The 24,398-nt window shown below is 43.6% G+C and overlaps 1 protein-coding gene across 3 annotated transcripts in view; it reads right to left on the minus strand.

The window, feature by feature from the left end:
• PHF19 (PHD finger protein 19) overlaps positions 1 to 20,717 on the minus strand; it is a 31,570-nt gene extending 10,853 nt beyond the window's left edge. Inside the window, exons 1-9 of one of the 3 annotated variants that reach the window (XM_027843528.1) lie at positions 20,488 to 20,717; positions 13,624 to 13,815; positions 11,338 to 11,419; positions 7,848 to 7,943; positions 5,397 to 5,497; positions 4,372 to 4,520; positions 2,711 to 2,806; positions 1,458 to 1,526; positions 875 to 995 (exon numbers count right to left, since the gene is read on the minus strand). In XM_027843528.1, coding sequence (XP_027699329.1) covers positions 875 to 995; positions 1,458 to 1,526; positions 2,711 to 2,806; positions 4,372 to 4,520; positions 5,397 to 5,497; positions 7,848 to 7,943; positions 11,338 to 11,419; positions 13,624 to 13,800 — 891 coding nt within the window. In that variant the 5' untranslated portion in view covers positions 13,801 to 13,815; positions 20,488 to 20,717. The other 2 variants (XM_027843514.1, XM_027843521.1) reach the window with 2 other exon arrangements.
• Positions 20,718 to 24,398: the final 3,681 nt, after the last annotated feature.

A 24,398-nucleotide genomic window follows, 5' to 3' on the forward strand; every position in this document is an offset into this window, starting at 1 on the left:
AAACGAGACTAATATTCTTTGCCTCATTTATGCTATATGGCTGCTTGGAGGATCTAGTTGGATTGTAAAGTACTTTGGAACTGTAAAATGGTAAGAAGATGTAAGTGAGATGAGGCATTGAGCACTGGATTCCAAGTCAAGAAACCTGGGCGGCGATGCTGGCTCAGCTATTTATTAGCTGTGTGGACCTGGGTAAGTCACTGTACCTCTCTGAGCCTCAGGGATGGTGTGGGATCAATTGGGAGCTCCCTAATGTTTCATGATGTGTATTAAAACTATGAAAAAGATGGAAGAGCAAAAGAAGTTTCAATCTTCGTTCACCAAAACATGCTATTCACAGTTTCACCAGCAGGGAGCAGTATTGCCTTAGCTTTCTCCCAGAACCCATAGGTCTCCAGCTAAAGAAGCAAGCATTCCCCTGAACTGCCCATCTTGGCTTTGCCCTTCTTCCTATCCCTTCCCTCTCCCAACTCTCTCCCAGACCACCGAGGCCCTAGCTAGGCAGAGCTAGGTTAGCAGTCCCATTTCCTGAAATTGGAACCTCTGGGTCACAAACAGTCTTTTGGACTTCACATCTTTTTAGTTCAACTTAACATACATGCAATGCAAAGAAACTTGAACTGAGTCCTGGATTTGCCACGAGCTAGCTGCGTGTCCTTGCAAAAATCACTTCCCCGTGATGGGCTTCAGTTTCTCTTTCTGTAAAATGAGCTGGTTGGAGAAGATGCTCTTTAAGATCCGACATTTTCTCTTCTTGGGTCTTTTCCAGCTTCAGCAGACTGATTCTCAGCTCTTAGTTTTATTTCCTTCTCTATTCTCTGCCCCCATCTCAGTCACTGCTTGCGCTCTCCTTCCCAACCCCCAATCCCAGTACCTTGCCAAGCTGAAGAAGATCCCAGTGGTGATTGACAAAGGCCAGGATTTCTTCAAAATCAAAATATTTCTTTTTGCTTTGTACTCCCAAGTTATAGAGGGCAAGGTGAACCACATCCACCCTGGGGACAGAAGGAAAAGGTTTAGAACTGGCTTATCCTCTAGGCCTCCTGCCCCTCTCCCAAGTGAGAGACTGGGGGATGTTCCATGCTCTAAATCCAGCTTGGTGATGGGAGCATCATAGCCAGAGGAAGGGGGCTTATAGCTGAAGAGGGTCAAATCTGGGGCCAAATGACAAAGAACAAATGGTATCTTTCTTTCTTCTAGGAGGGACAAACCAATTTAATCCAGAAAGGGTCAAGACCTCTGTTCTTTTGGCCCCACTTCCTGATCCATAAGTTGGTATAAGAATAATAATAGCTAGCATTTATAGAGCACTTTAAGGTTTACAAAGTGCTTTACATCTTATTTTATCCTTATAACAGCCCTGGGAGGTAGGTGCTATTATTATCCCCATTTTACAAGTGAGGAAACTGAGGCAGAGGACACAAGATGAGATCTACCCAACCACACCCTACTCTCACCATCTTAGAGGTAGCCTCTTAATGTACTCTGGTCCCTGGTTACACACCGAGCAGAAGAACACATAGAACCTGCAAGAAAAAGGAAGAGAAAGGGTCAGGGACAGCTGAGAAAGCTCCGAGTGGCAGAACTGGACATCTAAGAATCTGTATGACTCTGGCCTGGAACACTCTTCTTCATCTCTGCTGCCTACCTTCCTTCAAGTCTCGGCTAAAATCCTACCTTCTGTAAGAAGCCTTTCCTTGGGGCAGCTAGGTGACGCAGTGGATAGGGCACCAGCCCTACATTCAGGAGGACCTGAGTTCAAATCTCACTTTAGACACGTAACATTTACTAGCTGTGGGACCCTGAGCAAGTCACTTAACCCCATTGCCTAGCCAAAAAAAAAAAGAAGCCTTTCTTAGACCTCCTTAATTGTACCTTCCCTCTGAGATGAACTTCAATTTATCCTATACATATTTGCCATGCACATAGTTGTTGGCATGTGGTCTTCCATATCAGACTGTGAGTTCCTTGAGGACAGGGACTGTTTTTTTCCTATTTTCTTTGTATTTTCAGCACTCAGCATGTGCCTGGCCCACAGTAGGCATTTAATAAATACTACTTAAGTGACTGGTTCATCAAGATTCTTCAACTTATCCCCTACTTCATGTTCTTGAAAATCCCTGGATTGCTGAGCTTTTGATAGGCGGTCCCAGGTGTGCTCAGAAATCCAGTCAGTCCTTGCCCCCATAGACTTTTTAGACCAAGGAGGCAGGAGTTAAATTAAACGGGCTTGGTCAGAGGAAAGAGATGAGGCAGAGTGGCTTTCCTCTGGAAACTTCACCATGAATATATGCTCAAGGAGTTGAGAAATTCTATGCACTCACTCAATGGGCCTCCTCAGAATCAACTCAGGCCCTGCTGTTGAATGCTAACAGGAATTGGCTGCAGAGTCAAGACACAGAGAACCAGTCCATGTTTTGTGATACAACATGCACAAATAGTCGCACAAATAGACAATCACACACATACACAGAGAACTAGAGATGCATATACATAGTATTGCATGGGCATACACATACACATACAAAGTACAAATAGAAATAAACATAAACAAATAGAAACACACATAAACATGTGTGAGAAAAGCAGAGATGGTTGCAAACATAGATACAACTGCCCAGAGAATGAAGTATACATAATCTTATACGAGGACATATATACCACACAGCCTTGGTGGGGCAAGCCAAGATCACCTAAGAAAAACACATACCTGTCTCCAAACATCATGGGCTCATTCAAGCACTGGGTACAGGCCTCATGAAACCATTGCCTACACCTATAACACTGAAGCATCCTTAGGTACCACCTAGGAAGAGAAGAAGCCCACATCAACTTTAGCCTCCTACTTTTTCCCTTTAGGATAAGTTGGGATTGGGGAGGAGGGCAGTAAGGAAGGAAAAGCCAGGCCATGAGGGCCGGGATAACCTTCTTCCCTTCCCCAACCCCAAAGAAAAATCTTTTCATGATTCCTTCCTTTCTGGGTAATACATGTCCAACCTATACTGGGAAACTTTTGTGACTGAAATTCACATCAAAGAGATATACATTTCCATAGGAGATAACCAAAGCAATTTTCTTAATAGGATAATAAGCAATAATAACTACTATTACAAGCTAGCACCTTACTTGGCTTTATACTTTTAAAAATCACTTTTCTCTTCATTTCATCTTATTTTCATAATACCCTTAGGAGGTAGGTAGGGCAAGTATTGTTAACCCCATTTGATAGATGGGTAAACTGACATTCAGAGAAAGGAACTGAATTGCCTAGAGTCACGGAATGAGTGGCAGAGCAAGGACTAAAACCCACATCTCTTCATCTTCAATCTTTTTCATTTTTCTTCTATATAGGTCAGAATATGAGGCTGAGGTTTAAAACTGCAGTGTCTCTTGTAGGATAAGGTTTCTAAGGCTCGAATATGGATCTTCCATTTATGTTCTGTGCCAGTTCCTTAAAACACTTCTACTTACCAAATGAAACAATACAAACTGACCCCATATAATGCTTTAAGATCTGTAACGCCCTTTATCTATTTTATGTCATTTGCCTCCCAACAAGACTATGACAGGTGCTCCAGGGATTAATGATCATTATCCTCGTTTTACAGATGAGGAAACAGGCTCAGACGTGACTGCCAATGGGGGCACAATTAGTGTCAGACACAGCATTCAAACTCGGTTCTTCCTTGTTCTAGATTCCACCCTAGACACACTACCTCTTAAGTACAGGTCTCTTACACCTGTGGATGATCAATTAACACTTATTTGATTCATTTGTTCTATTTTCTTCTTCAACAACTAGTTCTAGTTACCATATCCTTGCAGAACTAAGTTCTACAGAGAGAAATCCAATTCCCCTCCCTCTCTAACCATCAGAAAAAAAAAAAACAACAAACCAACTTGGGAAAAGAGCCAGCATGGTCTGGTAGAGAGAGAACAGAAAGGGAGGTCCTGTTCTCCAAGAACCCAGAACTGGACCCAGACAGTTCCATTGTCCTTTCCCCCAGTCACACCCTATTATTTTTCTGCTCCAATGTTAGCTTTCTAGTGATGTGGTCTTCCTGTTCCTTATGTCACAAGGTTTATAGACCTCCTTCTGTCTCCAACCCTAGCTGCTCTTCTGTGGATAGACTCTAATCAGGATTCAGAAGCCAAGGACTGGAACGATACTCTGGAGAGGGTCTGACCAGGGCAAAGAACAGTAGGACTAGCACCTCCTGGGATCTCCACCATCATCATCCCTGCCTCCCCGACTCTGTATTTGGGGCCAACACCTATGCTCCAAACTCAACCCAGAGATGCTTTGTGCCTGGTCCCAGCTCCGCCTCCCAATAACCCCAGGTGCCCCTGTGCAGGTAGCCAGGCCCTTACTCTCCAGGACCTCCACAGTAGCAGTAACACTGCTGCTGGTTGGTCCGATGTGGGGAATCCCAGTCCAGCTCCTCAGGCTTGTAAGAGAGTACCATTTTCACTGCTTGCAAGGTCTTGGCAATGGCTCCTTTCTTCAGCGCGCCACCTTTCTGGGGAGAAGATGAGGAGAAGGCATATAAGTCATTCCAAGGACCCCAGAGGGTTCCAAGAGAACCCAGAGCCTCCCTAGCAGGCGTATCAATGGCACATGTGTGGAACAGTCAGTCAGCTGGTCAGTCAGGTAACAAAGCATTTATTAGGCTCTTACTATGTGCCAGACACTGCTAAGTAGTGGAGACACAAAGAAAGGCAAAGATCTGGTCTCTGCCCTCACGTTCTAAAGGAAAAGAAAACATGCAAACAACTGTGAACATACTATAGAAGGGAATCTCAGAGGGAAGGCACTAGCAGTTGGGGAGACCAGGAAAAACCTCCAGCAGAAGATGGGACAGTCCAGTCATCTATGGGTACCACATTCATAAGGAACTTAATTATGCTAGAGATATCCTGGACAAATGTGTATAGATTGCTACATGGACAAAACAGATGTAGTTCAATGACTGGCAGCTGGAATGGGTGTGACTCATTCCCCACCCAAAAGAGCTGTCTCTGCTTCCAGGGACAGATAGTCTGGGGAGTAGATGATAAGAATCAGACTTGGGGTCTGGGAACCACCAGTGTCATAGATCCATGGTGGAGGTGGGGGGAGGGGGAAGAAGAGAGAGATATTGAGAGGGACCATAGATGAGATAGACAGAAATGGAGAGAGACTGTTGAAGAGACTGGGAAAGAGAAAATACAGAATTATAGATGGTCAGAGATAGAGAGGACTTTAGAACATACACTGTCAGAACTCAAAGAGAGCTTGGAGATTTAGTCCAGCCCTCTCATTTTATAGTTAGGGAAGAAAATAAAGAGACAGCTGGGGATAGGAAATCAGAAAAGACTGATAGAAAGAGACTAGAATCTAGGGCCTGAGGGCTCACCCGCACAGCCAGAGCGAAGATACAGCGTCGGCAGAACCATGGTGTTAGCAGGGGCCCTTCGGTGCTGCTTGCAATGGGGATATGGCATTGCTGATGGTAACCTATGGGGGGGCAAAGGCAGAGAGTGTCCCCTGGAAGCTGGAATGTAGAGGCTGGGCAGCTCCTCATGAAAACCACCATCCTGGGAAAAGAGGCTCTGGCTACCACGATGAGCTATAGTCCAATTCTGGGGCTTCTCCAGGCCAAGCCAAAAATTATTCATTCCACTCAGCTCACACATCCCCCATTCCTGGGCTGTATTCTTCTAAACTCAGGAAAATTAAGTAGATGGTTACCTCCTTCTTAGCCACACTCCCTCCAATTTGCTGCCCTCCCAAACACACACACACACACACACACACACACACTACAAGCACAGATTCACACACAGGTACACATACAGGCATATACATACTCATATATATACAACCTCATATACATGTATATATCCATATGTACACAAAAAATCACCCGACTATGTTTTGGGTGTTTTCTCCTCACTCCTCAGACCTCAATGTCCTCTCCAGGCCCAGCTGGGGAAAGCCTAGTTCTAAGAAAGCTGGGACTCTGAGGGATATAGCTATGACTTGGGTGACACGTTCTGCTTATGAGCAGGCAGCCAGGGAGATGGCCAGGGAAGAACCAGCCAAGGAGCTGAGGGGAAGAAGAATGAAGAAGCTGGTTTGATCTTGGTAGCCAGGACCTCAGATCCTAGATGGACAGCTCTCAGTTTTTTCTTCAGGAGAAGCCACCTAATAATGTCATGAAAGAACCCAGAGCTAGGGAAGGAAAAAAGGAAAGGAGGCAGAGCCAAAGCTGGCTAAATAGGGTAAAGTGGGAAAATGTCTTCCCTTTTCCTTCTATCTCTTCTTCATCCATTCCTCTTCCCCAGGACCCTAGGTCTGCCATTATGGGGCCTTTAGGCAATGCCTTAAGTTCTGATCCTTCTCATCCCTATCCAAAAGTTACATATAGAGGTGCCATGATCTCCTGAGCTACCAGCTCTCTCCTAGGATTAACCCGAGACAGTGAAGTATAGTAAAATTAGAATCAGAGGACTTGGGTTTCAACTTCAGCATTGCTATATACTACCTGTATGAGCTTGGACAAATCATTTGCCCTCTCTCGGGGCCTATTTTCTCATCTATAAAACTGGAAATCTGACTTATCATCTGTTTTTGTACTACTTGAGAGTTAAGAATGGTTTTTATGGGGTTTTTTTTTTGTTGTTGTTTTGGTGAAGCAACCAGGGTTAAATGACTTGCCTCAGTGTCACACAGCTAGAAATCGTCAAGTGTCTGAGGCCACATTTGAACTCAGGTTCTCCTGACTCCAAGGCCAGAGTTCTATCCACTATGCCACCTAGCTGCCCCTGGTTTTTATGTTTTAAAATCTCTCAAGCCATACAAAAAGAGCTGGCAGGCCAGATTTGGCCCATAGACCATCATTTGCTGAGCCTTGGCCTAAATGACCTCTATTGTCCCTTTCAGCTCTGGAGCCTCTGCCCTGGTTCATGCTCTGGTAGCAATGGGTGACTGGGGGCTGAGAGATCCCCTCTCTTACGTAACATCGGCATGTTGACAGTGCCTTCCAAAGGAGGAGAGGATGTGGGAGTCTTACGCATGTGGCCAGGCTGGCAGTGGAGCTCTAGGAGGGGGAGGCCTTACCTTGGGGCCTCAGTATGGGAACACTGTTTGGTTTTACCCCACATGGAGAAATGGGAGCAAATGCTCAGAACTAAACACAGCAGCCTCACTCACACATTAGGTGATACCAGGTGGTCAAAGGAACGTTGAACCTAGTGTCAGGAACCTTGGATTTAAATCCTTGACTCTGGCACTTACTTACTATGATTTAACCTCTCTGAACATAAGGTTTCTTCTTTGTATAATGGGAAAATACTTGCACGACCTACTTGGCAGGACTGTTGAGAGAAAAGTGCTTTGTGCATCTGAAAGTACTATAGAAACATGACTTATCTATCATTTTGTCAGCCTTTTTCACCCCTTGTCTCCTTCCTCAGACTCCCCTTCTACCTTCTCCTTCTGGCACAGAGTCATCAATTGTAATGGCTCACATTTATGTAGCAATTTAAGGCTTACAGAGCCCTATTCTCAACATAGTCTTGTGAGAGAGGTAATACTGATATTATTGTACCCATTTTACATATGAGGAAATTGAGGTTCAAAGAAGTTATCTAACTTGTCCAAGACTATACATCTACTAGGTGTTCCCCATTCTATCTTAGGCAACTGCCCAGCAAAGACAAGGTCAAGGGTGAACTTCTAATCCTGGGACAAAGTTAGAAGAGAATGGCAGAGCCATAAGGAGTGCTGCTTCTACCCTGAACAAGGATAGATTTGACCTCAGTCTGATCTCATTGTCAGCTCTGACTCCAGCGCCATCACTCACCAAGACCACACTTTCCACAGATGAGAATCTCATTCAGGGGTCCAGATGTTTTTCCCAGACAGATGTTGCATTTGGGCTCTTCGCCTGGAACACCAGCTAAAAGAGAAAAAAACAGTGAAGAGTCAGGAAATGAAGGCCAAAGGCTCTCCCATCAATGTTCCAACTGGAAAGGACCTTAGAAGATCAGAAGAGAGCAGATTAGAAGAGAGCAAATTCAGAATGATGTCGATAAAAGGGACTTAGACATGATTTAATCTAACCAACATAGTACAGTAAAAAGAATGGTGGATTTGGAGTCAGACTGCTTGAGTTCTTACCCCATTCTCACCATTTACTACTTGTGTAACCTTAGGGCAAATCATTTAATCCTGCTGGACCTCAGTGTTCTCCTCTGTAAAATGGGGAGAAGGGTTAGACTAGATGTCCTCTGAGGTCCTTTCCAACTCTTAAATCTGTTATCTTGATTCAGTTTAAAAATTATTCTGAGCTTATATCTCATGCAAACACCGGAATTACAAAGACAAAAATGAAACAGAGCATGACCTCAAAGGGCTTAGTTTTTCACCTACAAAATGAAATGAACACAAGTGTTAGGGAATGGAAGTGACTGGTTCAAGGTCACATAACTTATAAACAGCAGAGAACAAGGTCATCTGACTCCAAGTACTGGCATACCAGGTTAGCTCTCACAATGGAAGAACGAATACTCATTTGTTTATCTAAGGGTTTGCCTAGCCCTGAGATAATAGGGAAGACCAGAGGAGACTGGCTCTCTGCTAGGGATGTAGGGAATTTTAGAACACCCAATGAGCTAATAATCTTCGAAGGAAGATATGACTCTGGACTCCTTCAGGCTCTGAGGGCATTACACTATGTGTACTGACCTGCTAGTTCCTATAAATGCTAAATATAAAAGCAACTCAGGGAAAATACCCCAATTTCCTCATTATGGGGTTAAACCAGATCACCTCTTAGGTCCTTTCTATTTCTACATCCTGTGATTCTTTGAGGGACTACTTGACATCTGCTTTCCTGTCCCTGTCCTGCCATTAATTAGCCGGGTAACTTTGGACAAGCTGCCTTGGCAACTCTGTTTTTCTTTTAACCTCAGTTTCTTTGTTTGCATAATGAAAGAACTGAACTAGATTATATTTAAGATTCCCTCTAGTTTCAAAAGCTACAATCATATGAAGAGAATAACAGTTCTGGATTTAAAAAAAGGCAAAAACTGTGGTATTGGTAGGATGGTATTGAGGGGGTTGGAACGATCAAGGGTTAGAAGGATTTTTTTCTGAGTTCAGTAATATTTGTTTCTTAGGGAGAGTAAAAAGGCAGAGACAGGATAGAATACTGAAAAGTGTACAAAATGTGTTAATCTGCCATTAACTCCTTGTGATACCCTTATCATATATTTTCCCTCTCTGCCTTCAATTTCTTCATCTATGAAATAAAGAGGTTAGACCAAATTATTTATAAAGTCATTCCAGCTCAATTTCCTCATATGTAAAATGGGTACAATAATATCAGTATTACCTCTCTCACAAGACTATGTTGAGAATAGGGCTCTGTAAGCCTTAAATTGCTACATAAATGTGAGCCATTACAATTGATGACTCTGTGCCAGAAGGAGAAGGTAGAAGGGGAGTCTGAGGAAGGAGACAAGGGGTGAAAAAGGCTGACAAAATGATAGATAAGTCATGTTTCTATAGTACTTTCAGATGCACAAAGCACTTTTCTCTCAACAGTCCTGCCAAGTAGGTCGTGCAAGTATTTTCCCATTATACAAAGAAGAAACCTTATGTTCAGAGAGGTTAAATCATAGTAAGTAAGTGCCAGAGTCAAGGATTTAAATCCAAGGTTCCTGACACTAGGTTCAACGTTCCTTTGACCACCTGGTATCACCTAATGTGTGAGTGAGGCTGCTGTGTTTAGTTCCAGCTTTTATTGTTCTTATGTTTGTTCAGATAGATACTCTACTACTCACCCAGCATCTGATTGGACCTGCTAAAAACTAGCCTGTGGCTCAGGCTTAATTTGTTTTGTTTTGCTTTGCTTTGGCCCTAATTAGTAGGTCTTATAAGCCATACAATTCCCAGGGTGACAATGCGGCTAGCTAGGAGCAGAATGGGTTATCACAAACAGATTTGTCTGAGGTATCAGGGCATTTGCGTTGATGATAGAGCACCAGCCCTAGAGTGAGGTGGACTACTCTTCCTAAATTCTAATCCAGCCATAGACACTTAGTAGCTGTGTGACCCTGGGCAAGTCATTTAACCCTGTTTGCCTTGGTTTCCTCATCTGTAAAATGAGCTGGAGAAGGAAATGGCAAACTACTCCAGCATCTTTGTCAAGAAAACCTCAAATGGGGTCATAAAGAGTTGGACATGACTGAAAAACAACATCATCATCAATAATATCTCTAGAACTAACTTCCTGTGTCCTTGAGCAAATCACTCCTCTTAGAGTTTCAATTTCTTCTACTCTAAAAATGGAAGGAATCATAAGATCTAGACCTAGAAAGAACTTCAGTGAGAATTTATTCTAACTTCTACATTTCAGAAGAGGGAATTGAGAGAGAAATGACTTGTTCAAGGTCATACGTGTAGTAAGTTGTAGAACTAGGATTCAAGATCAGGTCTTCTGAATTTCATATCCAGTGCTCTTTCTACTCCACCCCTAAGAGGACTGGAAGATATCATCTTTAGGATCCCTTCCTGTTCTAACATTCTGTCTTTATTCATACATCATGCCATTCATCACCTATAGTACCCTAGGCAATAGCAGATAGTATCTGAATTAAATGATCCTTGCTACATTCTTTCTTCCCATTTCTACCATCCTACCTTCCCAAAGGAAAACTAAGTCTTCAAGCTATATGGGGTGTGGATCCTCCTCATGGTGAACTGAATTAAATTATCAACACTCAGCAAGTATATGATGAATGAATGAGTGAATGAATGAATGAGTAAATGAGGGATGGGCTCTATGTGTCTCAGTGAAGTCAGTCAGTTCTAGCCTAAAATAGGCAAACCCTATGACTGTTTCCTTTTCAACACTATTGTTCCTGTGAAGCTCCCAGGTATATATACCTATTAAATGAGGAAGTCTCTCAGCCTCAGAATTCCTATCTAGGCATCCATCTTTTCTTCCCATCCTTCTAGCACCAAATTTTTTGATGATAATAAAATGATTCTTATTATCATTATTCTTATTACTATGCCATGCTAGCCCTTAGTTTCCTCATCTGGAAAATGAGAGAGGGGGTGGTAGTGAAATAACTACTTAAGACCCCTTCTAGCTATACCCTTCTATGATTTATGATTCTAAAACCCAGAGAGCCCAGACATTAAACAAGGTGTCAAGTTGGGAGGAAGGTAGGCAAAGAACAGATGGAGGAGGGAATGGAGAAGGGAAATTCTAGTGAAAATCCTAGGAGATCAATTCATAAAGGAAGTCCAAGGACTGTGACCCAAGTTTTCAGGTTACTTACCATGTTGGATATCCTTCCATAAGACCCAGTACTTGGAGTTATCTTCAAAGGTCACGAGGCAGCTTTGCTTGGAACTGCTGACCTGTGGTTAGAAAGGGGACTAGAAGTGAGGGCCTCAGCCCACCAGATTTAGCCCCAAGCAAAAGTGTAAAGTACACCCAGCTGGTCTTAGGTCATCTTCTACTTTCCCAGATGGTTTGATGATGATGATGATGATTATGATGATGACGATGATGATGATGTCTGGATCTGTGACTTCATTGGCAGAGGGACCTTGATGTATGAAAACTTCCTCTACTAATACATATTGACAATTCTTCTTTAATTTATAGTATTAGAGACTTTTGCTTGGAGTACTGAATGATTAAATGAGGCCCATGGCTACATAACAAGTATGAATCACAGGCAATACCTGAATCCAGATCTTCCTGATTCCAAAGGCAGCTCTCTTTCTACTATGCCCTGAGCCCTCTCATAATAGTAACTTACATTTGTTTAACTCCTTATGATGATCTCTAAGAGGATAAGTGGCTGGCCCAATGTCAGAGAATTAGAAAGCAGCAGAGATGGTTCCAGAGCCCTAGGAGGATTCAAGTCTTCTCCTAGCTCTAGATTCATCCAAGTCTGTCCTCCCTAAGTGACCAGTCCTGGATAGTCCTCTTTTTCTTTCTCTTTGAACTTATCCAGCCAAGGTCCCATCCCCTCAGGCCGATACTCTTAGGGCTCACCAGAAAAACATTCATCCAAAGGGGCATTTAGCTGACAATGATTCAGTGTATTACCCTCCAGAGAACATCTGTATCCTAACAGGGCTGGATGTGTCAATCCAGATGGAGAATTGTGAAGGAATTGTGGATGATAGTTTTAATAGATTAGAGCTGGAATGACTTTATAAATAATTTGGTCTAACCTCTTTATTTCATAGATGAAGAAATTGAAGGCAGAGAGGGAAAATATATGATAAGGGTATCACAAGGAGTTAATGGCAGATTAACACATTTTGTACACTTTTCAGTATTCTATCCTGTCTCTGCCACTGGTCCTTAGTAAGGCTCAATGCACAGACTAAAAAGATTACCTTAAGGGCCTGGCTGAGAATTAGGACTCACCTGCAAGAGCAGATGAGATTTAAGCTAGCTCTCAAAAAGTATTTCCTGATGAAGAATTTACGAAATAAGTGAGTGAGTGTGGGGAAGAGCAAGTAGGGGTGCCTTCCGTGAGAATATTTATAGACAAAACAGGCACTCAGAAATTTGAACTGGTTTATTAGAATAATAAGAATGATGGAAATGATTTTTGGGTGGCCTGGCCAAGGCTACGCTGCTAAGACTCAAAAGATTTCTCAAACTTCAGAGCTACAAGAGATCATGTTGTCTAACCCCTTTATTTTATAGACAAAGAAATTAAGGCCAGTAGAGGGAAAGTGGGTTGTCTGAGGGCACACAGCAGGAAAGGCTAGGTGTACAACCAGGATCTCTCAATTTGTGCTCTGGTATTTGACTACACCATACTGCATCTGCTGGGCAGATTTTTGGATTATCCCAACCTGGGGACCTTCTCCACACTTAGAATGTGTCTTTTTCTTCAGAAAGATGCATCAAGAACCCAAAGCAAACACAAAATACCTCTCAGATACATCACCCTCACTTGATATAACTTCCCTGTTCATCTTTCTCACACATCCTCACCCACTGCTGAGCCACATTTTTGCCCTCTGTTAAAGAAGAAGGTTGTCAGAGTATAAGAGTTATCTTCATAATGACTTTCTGAAGAATAGTGGACCATGGAGTCCTCACCCTTGCATTTAAGCTTTCCTTGATCTTCCCCTCAGGGGCCTTTCCCTTCTCAGCCAAAGGTAAAAAAAAAATGACTATGCCAGTGAGTTGTAAAGAGACATCTTGCTACACTATAAAGAACCTAAGACTTACTTAGTCTTAGTTTGGACTCCTAAGTCCTACACTACTTGTGTGACCTAGGAAAAGTCATTTCACTTCCCTGGGCTGCTGAAAAAAAAAAAAAACAGAGTTGGATTAGATGACCTCTAATGACCCTTCTAAGTTCTAAGTCCTATAAACTTATAAACAACCTAGGTTTTTTCTGTCTTGTTCCACTTCCAGCTATGTGGGCCCCTAAAGGATAAGAAGCAATCATCAATAGTTTTAATAAGTGAATTAATTATTTTCCCAGCAATCCTCTCCCCTTTCTGGCTTTGGAGCTCAGAATCTGATGGTGAGGGAATGGGCTATGGACCTGGGGATCTGGAGACCTTAGTGTGCCAAGTTTTACCCTTTTAATCTTTCCAAGATAATACAGTCCATCCGTCCATCTGCACAGCACATACTGGCCCTCAGTCAGCTTGACCATCAAGTCTTTGAAGTTGTTCCTGGGCTTTGTGGAAGCACCCGTTGCCCTGGGTGGCCCACAGTCATCTTGGATTTCAGGCTCCAGAGAGAGGTTCTCCATCAGTTTTGACCACCCCTAGGATTAAAAAGACAAAGATACACTTTCATTCTATAATGTTTAACACAAAATTCCTTAGTCCCCAGAGAGCCACATCCCTGGGTAGGCTGGTGGGTTGAACACACACTTAGCCTTTTCTAGGGGGAAAAAAGGAGGTGGAGAATTTTACCTGCATTCACCTTCAGAGCAGAGGTTTTGGCCAGAGGCTTCAATTTCCCTCCAGGATTCACCCAGAGAAAAGAAAACTTCTGGGTAACTTATGGCCCACTAGGGTCTTGATTAAGTAAGATTTTTATAATGCCCCTTTTTCCTGATTTTAAAGTATATTATTTTATGAAAACTAACTATCACTTTGATAGCTGAGTGGTTAATAGGTTGGAATGGGGAGAGACTTATGTCAGAGAGATCAATGAACAGGCAATTGCAATAATCTACATGATGAGGACCTAAACTCAGTGGTAATGTCAAAGGAAAGAAGGGTACTACACTTTTCTCCCTCCTGGGCTATCCTGATCTTCCTCTTCTCTGAGCTCCTAGAGAATTTCTAGTCCATACCATAGTCAGTCAGTCAGTCAACTAGCATAAGTGCCTACTTTTATGGATTGCTTCACAGGATATAATTTTTAAATGAATAAAATAAAATACATAAGATTACTAAGGAAGCCAATTATATTGAAATAGTTATGAAAACATTAATTAAAATAGTTCATAGACCCTAGCCTTAAGAACCCATGATGAATTAGACTACAAGCTCTTCAATAGCAGGGACTATGTCATCACCTTTGAATTTCCCACAGTGCCTAGCAACAGATCTTTTATATGTGTTTGTTGACTTGACTTCCCCTGTCATCAAACACCTTTATAAAGAATCTCAATAAAAATTTGTGGATGGATTGATTCACTGCCATTTATAGGGAGATTAGATATAGGTTTCCCATGTTACCAGCAATACTGGAGAAGGGTTTTATAGTCAACTCAATTGTTCTCAGAATCAGAAGTGCCTCAGAAATGCCTTTAGCAGGCATCATCAGTCTTTCAAAAGTGAAAGATGACTATGGTTCATCTGGGATGCTGGATTAGAGGGAAAGGGAAGAAAGTCTCTTACCTGGACACAACCTATCTTTCTAACCTACTTCCTAATCAAACTGTACCATCTACTAGTGGTTCTCTGATCTTAGAGAAGCATTGTGGCAGAGTCCATAGAAAGCTGGTCTTAAAAACAAAAGACCTGTGTTCTGGTCCTGCCTCTCACACATACTGGCTATGTAACCCTGGGCAAATCACTTTACCTCTCAGTGGGTAATTCTCTGAGATTATAAATTGCAGAGAAAGTACCAATCTGCATTAAAGGAGAGTGTTTCCTATACCAAGGAAGTCATAGGGCCTGTCCCAATCCCTGATTTTGTCCTACCCTCTCTAAGCTTCTGGCATTTGTGAAGGTCAATTCTCATGCCTGGATTGTGCTCCCTCCTTACTGCTGCCTGCTGAAACCCTTTACATTTAAGACTTAGTTTAGGAGCTACCTCTTCCTCCTCAATTAAAAGTAATCCCTTTCTCTTCTCTTTCCTAGAGCACTTGGACAAAGTGACTTTGAACATGTCACTTAACCTGTCTGAGCCTCACTTTCCTCATCTGTAAAATGGAGATACTACAACTTGCTTCACAGGGTTGCTGTGTGGAAATACTTTGGCCTTTCAATTTTAAAGGTTGACACTGTGTCAAAGACCTATAATTTTACTGAGATGGGAACTCTTCCCAGACTAGAAACCCCTTAATAGATGCTTTATAGAAGGTTGCCAGAGGTTCAGAAAGGTTAAGTTGCTTGACTATGGTCATAAGGGCTAGCAAGTGTCAGAGCAGAATTTGAACCCAGGTCTTTCTGACTACAAGTCTAGCACTCCATCCACTATATCACAAGGTCTTTCTAAATATGTATAAGAGCATGAGCTACCATTATCTTTTGCCTCTACCAGATGCTACTTCCTCCACACCACCGTGGTACCATACTTATTGGAGTATATGTCATATACTCACCAATGGGCTGTAAATCATTATTGCCAAGGATTGTGTAATTTTTAATCTTTGCATTCCTATGCCTAGTGTAATGTACAAAATAAACATTTATTGACATGAATTCAATCCTAGGATACTGTGTTCTATCTCAATGGCTCTACTTTCTGCATACTTTGACTTCATTTAAACAGTGTGTGTGTGTGTGTGTGTGTGTGTGTGTGTGTAGCTAGGTGGCACAGTGGATAAAGTGTTGACCTAGAGTGAGGAAGACTCATCTTCCTGAGTTCAAATCTGAACTCAGTCACTTAATAGCTGGGTGACCCTGGCCAAGTCACTTCACCTTGTTTGCCTCAGTTTCTTCATCTGTAAAATGAGCTGGAGAAGGAAATGGTAAACAACTCCAGTATCTTTGCCAAGAAGAGTCCAATACAACTGAACAACAACAACAACAACACACTCTCATATAAATTCATAGTTGGTTGGTTGTTGTCCTTCATTCTCAGAGAGGATCAAAATGACATCACTATGTTAGAGTCAAGTTACAATGCATTCAACTGTGGCTGATCAGACCAATAGGAGCTCAAAATGCTCTATCACAGGTTGGGCACAGACAGTTCATGTGAACATTTGGGGTGGGTTCTCTAAATGTGCACGTTTCAGGTTTCTTTTGAGCTACTTCAATTCTGCTTTGCTCACATGGCACAGCACCTTCTCTGATGAGGTCATGCCATATATATGTATGTATGTATGTATGTATATGTACACACATGGATGTATAAAATTTACTATGTGCAGAGCACTGTGCAAAGATAGAAGGTTTTAGCTAAGAAAAAGTTGCTTGGGGCAGCTAGATGGCATAGTAGATAGAGCTCAGAACTTGGAGTCAAGAAGACCCCACGTCAAATCCAGCCTCATATGGTTACTAGCTATGTGATCCTGGGCAAGTCACTTAACCTCGGACTGGCTCAGTTTCCTAATCTGTAAAATGGGGATAATAATAGGGATATAAATATAACTATTTGTAAGGAGCTGCCTCACACATAGTAGAAACTTAATAAATGTTTGTTCCCTTCCCCATAGTATAGTTCCCTTGCCTCATGGTATAGTTATTTAAACAGTACTTTAATGTTTGCAAGGCATTTTGCACATATCTCATTTGATCCTCACAATAACGTGTGAAATAAGTACTAGAGGTATCATTCACATTTTACAGATGAAGAAACTGAGGCTTTTAGAGACCTGACTTGCCCACAGTCAAACAGCTGGTGTCAGAGAAAGGATTTGAAACCTGATCACCCCAACTGTAAATTCAATGTTATATCCATCATGCCAGAAAGACACACATACTTACTAACTCTTAAACACACTTACACGGAGTTATGATACTCAGAAGTGCATTAAAAAGCTACAAAATTAGCTACATAATAATAGCTATCACATATATCACCTACTCTTTGCCAGGTACTATGCTAATATTATCTCATTTGATTCTCACAATAACCTTATGAGGTAGGTGCTTTTATTATCCCCACTTTACAACTGAGGAAATCGAGGCAAAGAGGTTAAACGACTTGTCCAAGTTTACAGAGCTACTAAGTCTATGAGGCTGGATTTGAACTCAGGTTTTTGCCCAGCCACCTACCCACTGAGCCACCTAGCTGCTTACCCAAGGTCTAAGGGGAAAGGTTATTATTAATGGAAAGGGGATGAGATTCAGAAACATAAAATAATTTCCATTAAATATGACCCTTTATTTCATTTACCTTCCAAATGAGAGGAGTGCATAGAATTATAGAAGCACCTTGGAAATTTAATTTCCCCCTGTGAGAAAGGGAAGAAGGATTCAGACTTGGTGAAAGGGGAAAAGAGGTAGGGTGTATTGAATTCTTCAGACTGGGCAAGTAAGTCACTTCATCGCTCTGTTTCAAGTTCTTCATAATTAAAAAATGATAAATAAAAGATTTGCACAACCTATATCGTGGGGCTATTATGTGGTAAGTACCTTATAATCTGAACAAGTACAGAAATGTAATTATTATTTAGGTTGACTAATCATCCAACCTAATTCCCACCCAGCTCCCAGGATGATTGATCAACCGTTTTCAACTCTCAACTTTCCTGCTTGCCTTAGATACCCCAAACTCAGTTCAATTCAGCATTAATTAAGTGCAAGATAAAGAGGCAGCAAGAGTAGTGCAGAGAGAAGCGCCTCAGAATTAGGGAGATCTAGGTTCAAGTGCTACTTCTGGCACCTCCCGGCTGAGACCCCTTGGGCAAGTCACTTGACTTTAGTGCCCCAGGAAACTCTCAGACTGTAAATTGCAAAGCAGGTGCAGCCCGGCAAAGGTAGAGAGTTTTTCCTCTAAGAAGTCTAGATCGATTCCCCCCGGCCCCAACCCCTACCTCGAACTTCCAAGTCTGCAAAGCACCCTACTAGATGCTGGAAAGACAAAGACAAAAAAAAAAAATAGTTCCTGCCCTCAATGAGTTGCATTCTAGAGGAGGGGCACAACAGGTACACAGATATAAAGTAATAAAAGTAAACCTCAAGACAGAGAGCAAACCAATGACTGGGGGTAGGAATCATGTAAGGTCTCCAACAGGAGAAAGGAAACATTTTCCAGTTCTTTCTCTCTTCAATTCACTATACTCCTTCTCTCTGAGTGAAGGTAGAGAGTGGTCACACATCACCGAAGAACTTGAAATCCCTTCACTTCCAGGACCAAAAACCAGGTGTTAGGAACAGCTGCCCAACCCCCTCCCTTCCTTTCCCCCCAGTGGGACCTCGAGAATTGATTCGTAGAGACAGACCCCTTGTAGAGAGTTCAGGAAAATCTCACAGGGAGTCCGATCAGTTGGGGTGGAGCAGGGTGGAGTCGGTGTGTCAAACTGAGCACTAGGAAGAGAGATAAGAGTCTATACTCAGCTACCACCCACACATTCTGTCCTGCCCCTCCAGTCCCTGGCTCCTAATAGAGGATACATGCTTTTCAGGGATATTCATTGCCTTTCACCCCCAATGTTCAGCGAACCCTTCAGACAGGAAGAGAAACTTGAGTGAGATAATCGAGGTTGGGGATCGAGCTCCTGCTGCTGAACCTGACTCTTCCTTTCCACAAGGAGGAGAGGATGGGAGCAGAGGGAGTAATGCCTCCTACCAAAGTAGGGGTTAAACTGTATCTCTGGCTTCTGGTTGCCCAGAATCCGAGGCAAGGATGTGACTCTTTAGGGATGGGGGCCCCTGGGTGAGGGGGAAAGAGTCTGAATTACGCTTCTAACTCTCCACCTTTTGGATAGATCCGGCAGCATGAGTCAACCGGGGCAAGGGAAAGGGGTGGGGCACACAAGGTTCCCGCTCGGTTCCAGTCGGGATCCGGTGCCTCTCACTCATCCCCGGCTCCTGCTGCAGGTTCACAAACTGACACTTCCTACCCCAGGATCCCGGCTCCCGCCTCCCTCCTCCCTCTAGGCGCCGGCAAGTGCAGCAGAGGGAACACGATTGGGAGGGGGGAGGGGAGGGAAGGACGCGCGGGCCACCCCGCAAGGTCTCCAGCCTCAGTAGGCTGGGGAGTCCTCCTATTCTACACAAACAGGAGTGTTCCCCCTCCCAAATCACACCCTGGCGTCCCCAGCCCCCAACACCTCAGTCTCTGCAGCCTCCGACTTTTCGGAGCCGGGCCCCCAAGGGCTCTGATTGGCTGATTCAAACACATTCAAAATAAAATGCATTTTTGTGGGTTACACACTCTGTCCAGTTCAAATCTGAGTCAAACTGGTGTCTGGGGCCCCCGGAGAAGAGGGAGGGAAGGGAAAAAGAGGGGAGGGACGAGATGATTCATAAAGAGAGAGGCCCCCAAAGCCCGATGCATTTCATAATTTTTATTTTTATTTATTTTTTACAAAAAAAAAAATTCTTTAAAAAGTTACGTCTCTAGCTTTCCCAGAAGCAACCAAATGCTGTCCCGAGCACCTCTCTCTGCAACTGCCCCCGCCCCACCCCATCCCGCGAACTCCCTCCAACTTTCCCCGCAACCCGGAGTCGTTGCCCAAGTACTGCCAACGTGCTCGAAATAACAATCGCTTTCCCCTCTCCTCCCTCCATTCCCATCCTGGCTCTGCTCGCCCACCCGAGCCCGCTAGTCTTCCGTGAGGCCTTTGGACTCGGAGACTCGGAGAAAACATTTGACAAGATTCCCTCATTCCCACTGTGCCCTTTTTTCTCTTGCTTCCACTTCGCCCCAAGAATCGAACCCTGGCTCCCTAGTTTCCTCTGGCCGGATTGCGCTTGGAGATCCAAAAAGCAACTGCCTCCCAAAAAACCCTTAGTCCTCTTTTCCCCCCTTCTCTCTAAAAACAAACCCACTCCGCAATCTGTACAAATTTCTGAAAAGAGCGGCGGGAGGATGGGAGGTCAAGAATAGGAGTGCCTTGCGGAAAGGAGAAGCCCCCCACACCTACCTCCCGGCAGCTCCAGCCCCTCAAGGGACCCAGGCGGGGCAGAACGAGGGCGGGGCAGGGCAAGGTCGCCGTCCTTACCCCGAGGCTGCGCGTCCGTCCGGCGGTCCCACTTGGAGTCTGGCCACCAGGCGCATTGGAGGAGAGTGCTGGGGGACTGATGGAGAGGCTCCGGGTTGGGAGCTGCTAGAGCTAGGGAGGGGACGATGAGTGCTGTAGTACCTCTAGGTCTGTCCGTCCCCTCCGTACGTCTGTCGGTCCCTCCGTCCCTCTGTCTGTCAGTCTCTCAAGGGGCAGGGAGTCCCGGCCATGTCCAGCTGAAGAAGTTGAAGTCCGACTCAAGCCGGGGACAGAGGGATGCGGGTCGCCATCTTTTTCGCTTTTTTTTCCCGCGAATTATTTACGTTCTGCTTATGTAATTAACACGGGCATCCTCCGGCTCACCATTGGAGGCCGTCGGCCAGGAAGTGGGGCCGGGGCCCCGGGGCCGTCAAAGCCGCGCCGCCTCCCGGCCGCCCACCCGGAGGCGCCCCCACCGCCCCCCCACCGGCTGGCTCCCCGGGCTGCGCTTAAAGGGGCAGCGTCCCTCCCCCCCACCCACTCCCGCTCTTTGCCCTCCCTTTACCCTTCCTTCTATACACACACGTGCCCAGCCCGAGTGGAGAACCGCTTGGGGACTTCCTGACCACTGGTCTCCCACGCGTGCAACCACCCACGTGTGCCCTCTCTTGGCAGTGCTAGGAGCGTGAGGAGCCCCGGGGGAGACATGACCGGTACGCTCTCCTCGGAATGGCACAGTCCTAACATGTCACCTTTTATGTAAGCCCCGAAGTCACTTTCCTCACTCGAGCTCGGTGATCAAAGCTGAGCAGAGGAATATTATTCCGTATTAAAGAAGAGGAGCCAGAGGCTCTCAGATAGGACAAGGGACTTGTCCAAAGTCACACGATTAGTCGTTGGAATGAACTCATGTCTTCTGACTCCAAGATTCCCACCTCTGGCACTGCCCCAGACTGTGGTTCCCACCTGCCCCTCCCATCACCCTGCCTCAGCGACTGGATCTCTGACATCTCTATCCAATCCTTCTCCCTAACACTTCACCATCCTATTCGTAGGACCTAACGTGCCCCACAGCTAGTTAAGGCATTTCTCCAGAGCAGGGACACTCATTCACTCTAGAATCTCTCCCCCCAAATCCTGCATCTGTAGTGTTGGGCGTGTACTTCCTTACAGGTGCTGGTGTGGGAGTGGAGGGGGGCGGTGTGGAAAGGGTGAAGAGAAATGCTAAGAGCTAAGGAGATTATGGGACAGGGAGATTTAGAGTAATAGGATATCAGAACTTGAAAGGATTTGGGGGATTTAGCATATGATCCAATACACTCATTTTATGAATGTGGAAACTAGGGCCCAGATAAGGGAAGCTACTTTGATAAGAGATAGTTTAATTGAGCGAAAAAGGACTGAAGTTGGAGTGGAAGACTGGGATTCTATCCTTGGTTCTACTACTGAAATTCACTTTGTAAACCTGGGCAACTGGCCTTCCAAATGAGTGGGTTGGGCTAAATGATGTTCTAAGGTACCCTCTGGCTCTAATGACTTATGATACACTAAGCAGAGGAACTAGGACTAGAAGCCAGGTGGTCAAGTCCCAAGTAGAGTGTTCTTTTTAATATGAAATTCATCCCATAATACTTGGATATTAAGGGAACAGGGAGAGTAGGGCCCTGAGAAGAAGTAAGAGGAAGACATAAAAGGAAGTTGAGAAGATTCTGTACATAAGAAAAGTTCAAATGTTTATTGAATAAATTAACGAATGAAAGGCTAGGGAGTAAGAGATTCAGGGGACTCCATCCCTAACCCAGTATACTAATTTGGTAGAAGGAAGACTACCCTAGTTTATTTCTCCCTCCTTTTCCACCACCTGGCATGACCCATGAATCTCAACCAACCTAAGGGAGCAAGTTGGGGACTTTGGAATAGCGAGGAAGAGTGCTTGACCTACAGATAGGAGACTAGGTTTAAATCATAGCTCTGACACTCCAGGTTGATTGTGGCCAAGTTACTTCCCTGTTTTAATTTCCCCATTTGTAAAACAAAGAGTTGCTTCCTCTCAAATAGTCCAAAATAATTTCTATTTCCATAACACTTTAAAGTTTACAAAATTCATTCCCCACAAATCTCCCCTCCAAGTAAGTAATACAATTATTATTATCCCCATTTGACAGATGAACAAACTATGTCTCATAGGAATGCAAATAAGTGACTTGGCCATGATCACACAACTAAAAGTATAAATGTCATGTTATGAACCCAAGTCTTCTGAAGCCAAATCTGGCACTATTTCTACTACATCTTGCTGCCTCTATGTTCTAAGTTCCTTTTCACCTCTAGCACTCTTGTATGTTCTTAACATCCTATGTTTCATCCCCCCCTCCTCTTTTTGGTGGAACCATTAATGAACACCCAAACAACCTTCCCCCGCACACAACAAAATACATTCCTCATAATATTTTAACATTAAAATTTAATTCAACAAATGTTTATTAAGCGCTTACTACATGCCAGGCCCTGTGCTGGACGTGAGGTTATAAAGGCAAAAATGAAATTGCCCATGTCTTCAAGAAGCTTACATTCTCCAAATCCTGGGTTCCAAGATTCCCAGCCTGAATCTTCTGTATTTCTATGATTCTTTAACCAATCTTCTTCATCTTCTTCAGGAATACATTCACATCAAACAGTACATCATTGTCAGCAACACAAAAATAACATTGTTACAACTGGTTCCCAAAAGAGTAATAATATTTTGCTACTTAACAGCAGTGTTGCCAAAATAACATGTGTCCTTAGACCTAGCGAAGCTGATGATGTGAGAATGTTACTGGCCAACATTTGCTTCTTGTTATTGGCCCGAAGTTTACATTGCTAAGCCTACCATTCTTGCATTGTGGGCTGCATGTGGCATATGAAGTGCCCTTTCTTGATACCATTTTTTCCCCCCTTTTAACTTTTTGCATAAAGAGCTATACATCCACCAGATGACAGAGGAAGAAACTGGGTGGCCAAGACACCAAGAAGTCAATCGTTGCATAAATCGATTCTCTTTCCTCTTTATACAATTCCTGTTTCATAGAATATTATTTTGCTTAGAGGATACCTGTTAACTTGTCAAGCAGGAAAACACAAAACATAAAGTGCTTTACAAAGGCATCACAAGTATAAAATGAAATAATATAATAGAAACATTTCATGTTCTCCTCCAAGTAGGTGACCGCTAAATTGGCTCAGATTTCATAGGCCTAAATTTATGGGTCGCTTTATTATCCTTGTCACCACTGAGGTGTTGATAGGTTTAAAAGTCTTACCACAAATTCTGGTTGTTAACACCACTTAAAAAATTCTTGGTTGCAAGGGCCAGGCATTGCATCGTTAAAGAGCATATGGCCTTCCTCAGCACAACTAGGACATAAACACCTTTACCTGTGGCTTCTGTGGGAAAGTATGGAAAGTAAGGCCCTCAACCGATGTGGTGTATGAACCTATGAGTTGGCTTCCTACCCAAGTGAAACTGTATTCTGAACAAAACCTCCCTATGACCTTGGACAAACCACTTCCCTTCCACGACCTTCAGTATCCTCATCTATAAGTATAGGGGGGTTGTACTAAGTATGCTCTAAGGGCCCTCCCAAGTCAATGAAATTCAATAAATGTTTATTTAGAACTTAGTCCTTGTAACCTGTGCTACGTGCTGTGGACTAGGATAGAACACAGGCCCTGGTCTTGTTCGTGAGCTCCTTAAGTAATAGGAAGGAAGAACCAGTTCAATGTATAAAAATAAGAGTGAGATAAGAGCAAAGGAGAAACCCTGAAGACTTTTGAATGGGGAAACCTTCATAGAAGAGGGGGGCTTGTGAGTATGAATTTGAAGGATAAGACAAACTATATCCTTCCAATTCTACCATCCTATGTTCTGTTTCCTAACATTCTAGGTTCTAAAGCCTTTTCCAGCTCTAACATTCTATTTTAACCTGCATCTATTCAGCTCCCTTCATGATATAACATTCTGAGATTCTAGATACATGTTATGGTTTGAGGGGCCTTGCAAGGAACTCCCTCCAATAATATCTCCTTCATCA

The sequence above is a fragment of the Vombatus ursinus genome, unplaced genomic scaffold, assembly GCF_900497805.2.
Source record: "Vombatus ursinus unplaced genomic scaffold, bare-nosed wombat genome assembly UNPS02005143.1, whole genome shotgun sequence".
Lineage (NCBI taxonomy): Eukaryota > Metazoa > Chordata > Mammalia > Diprotodontia > Vombatidae > Vombatus > Vombatus ursinus.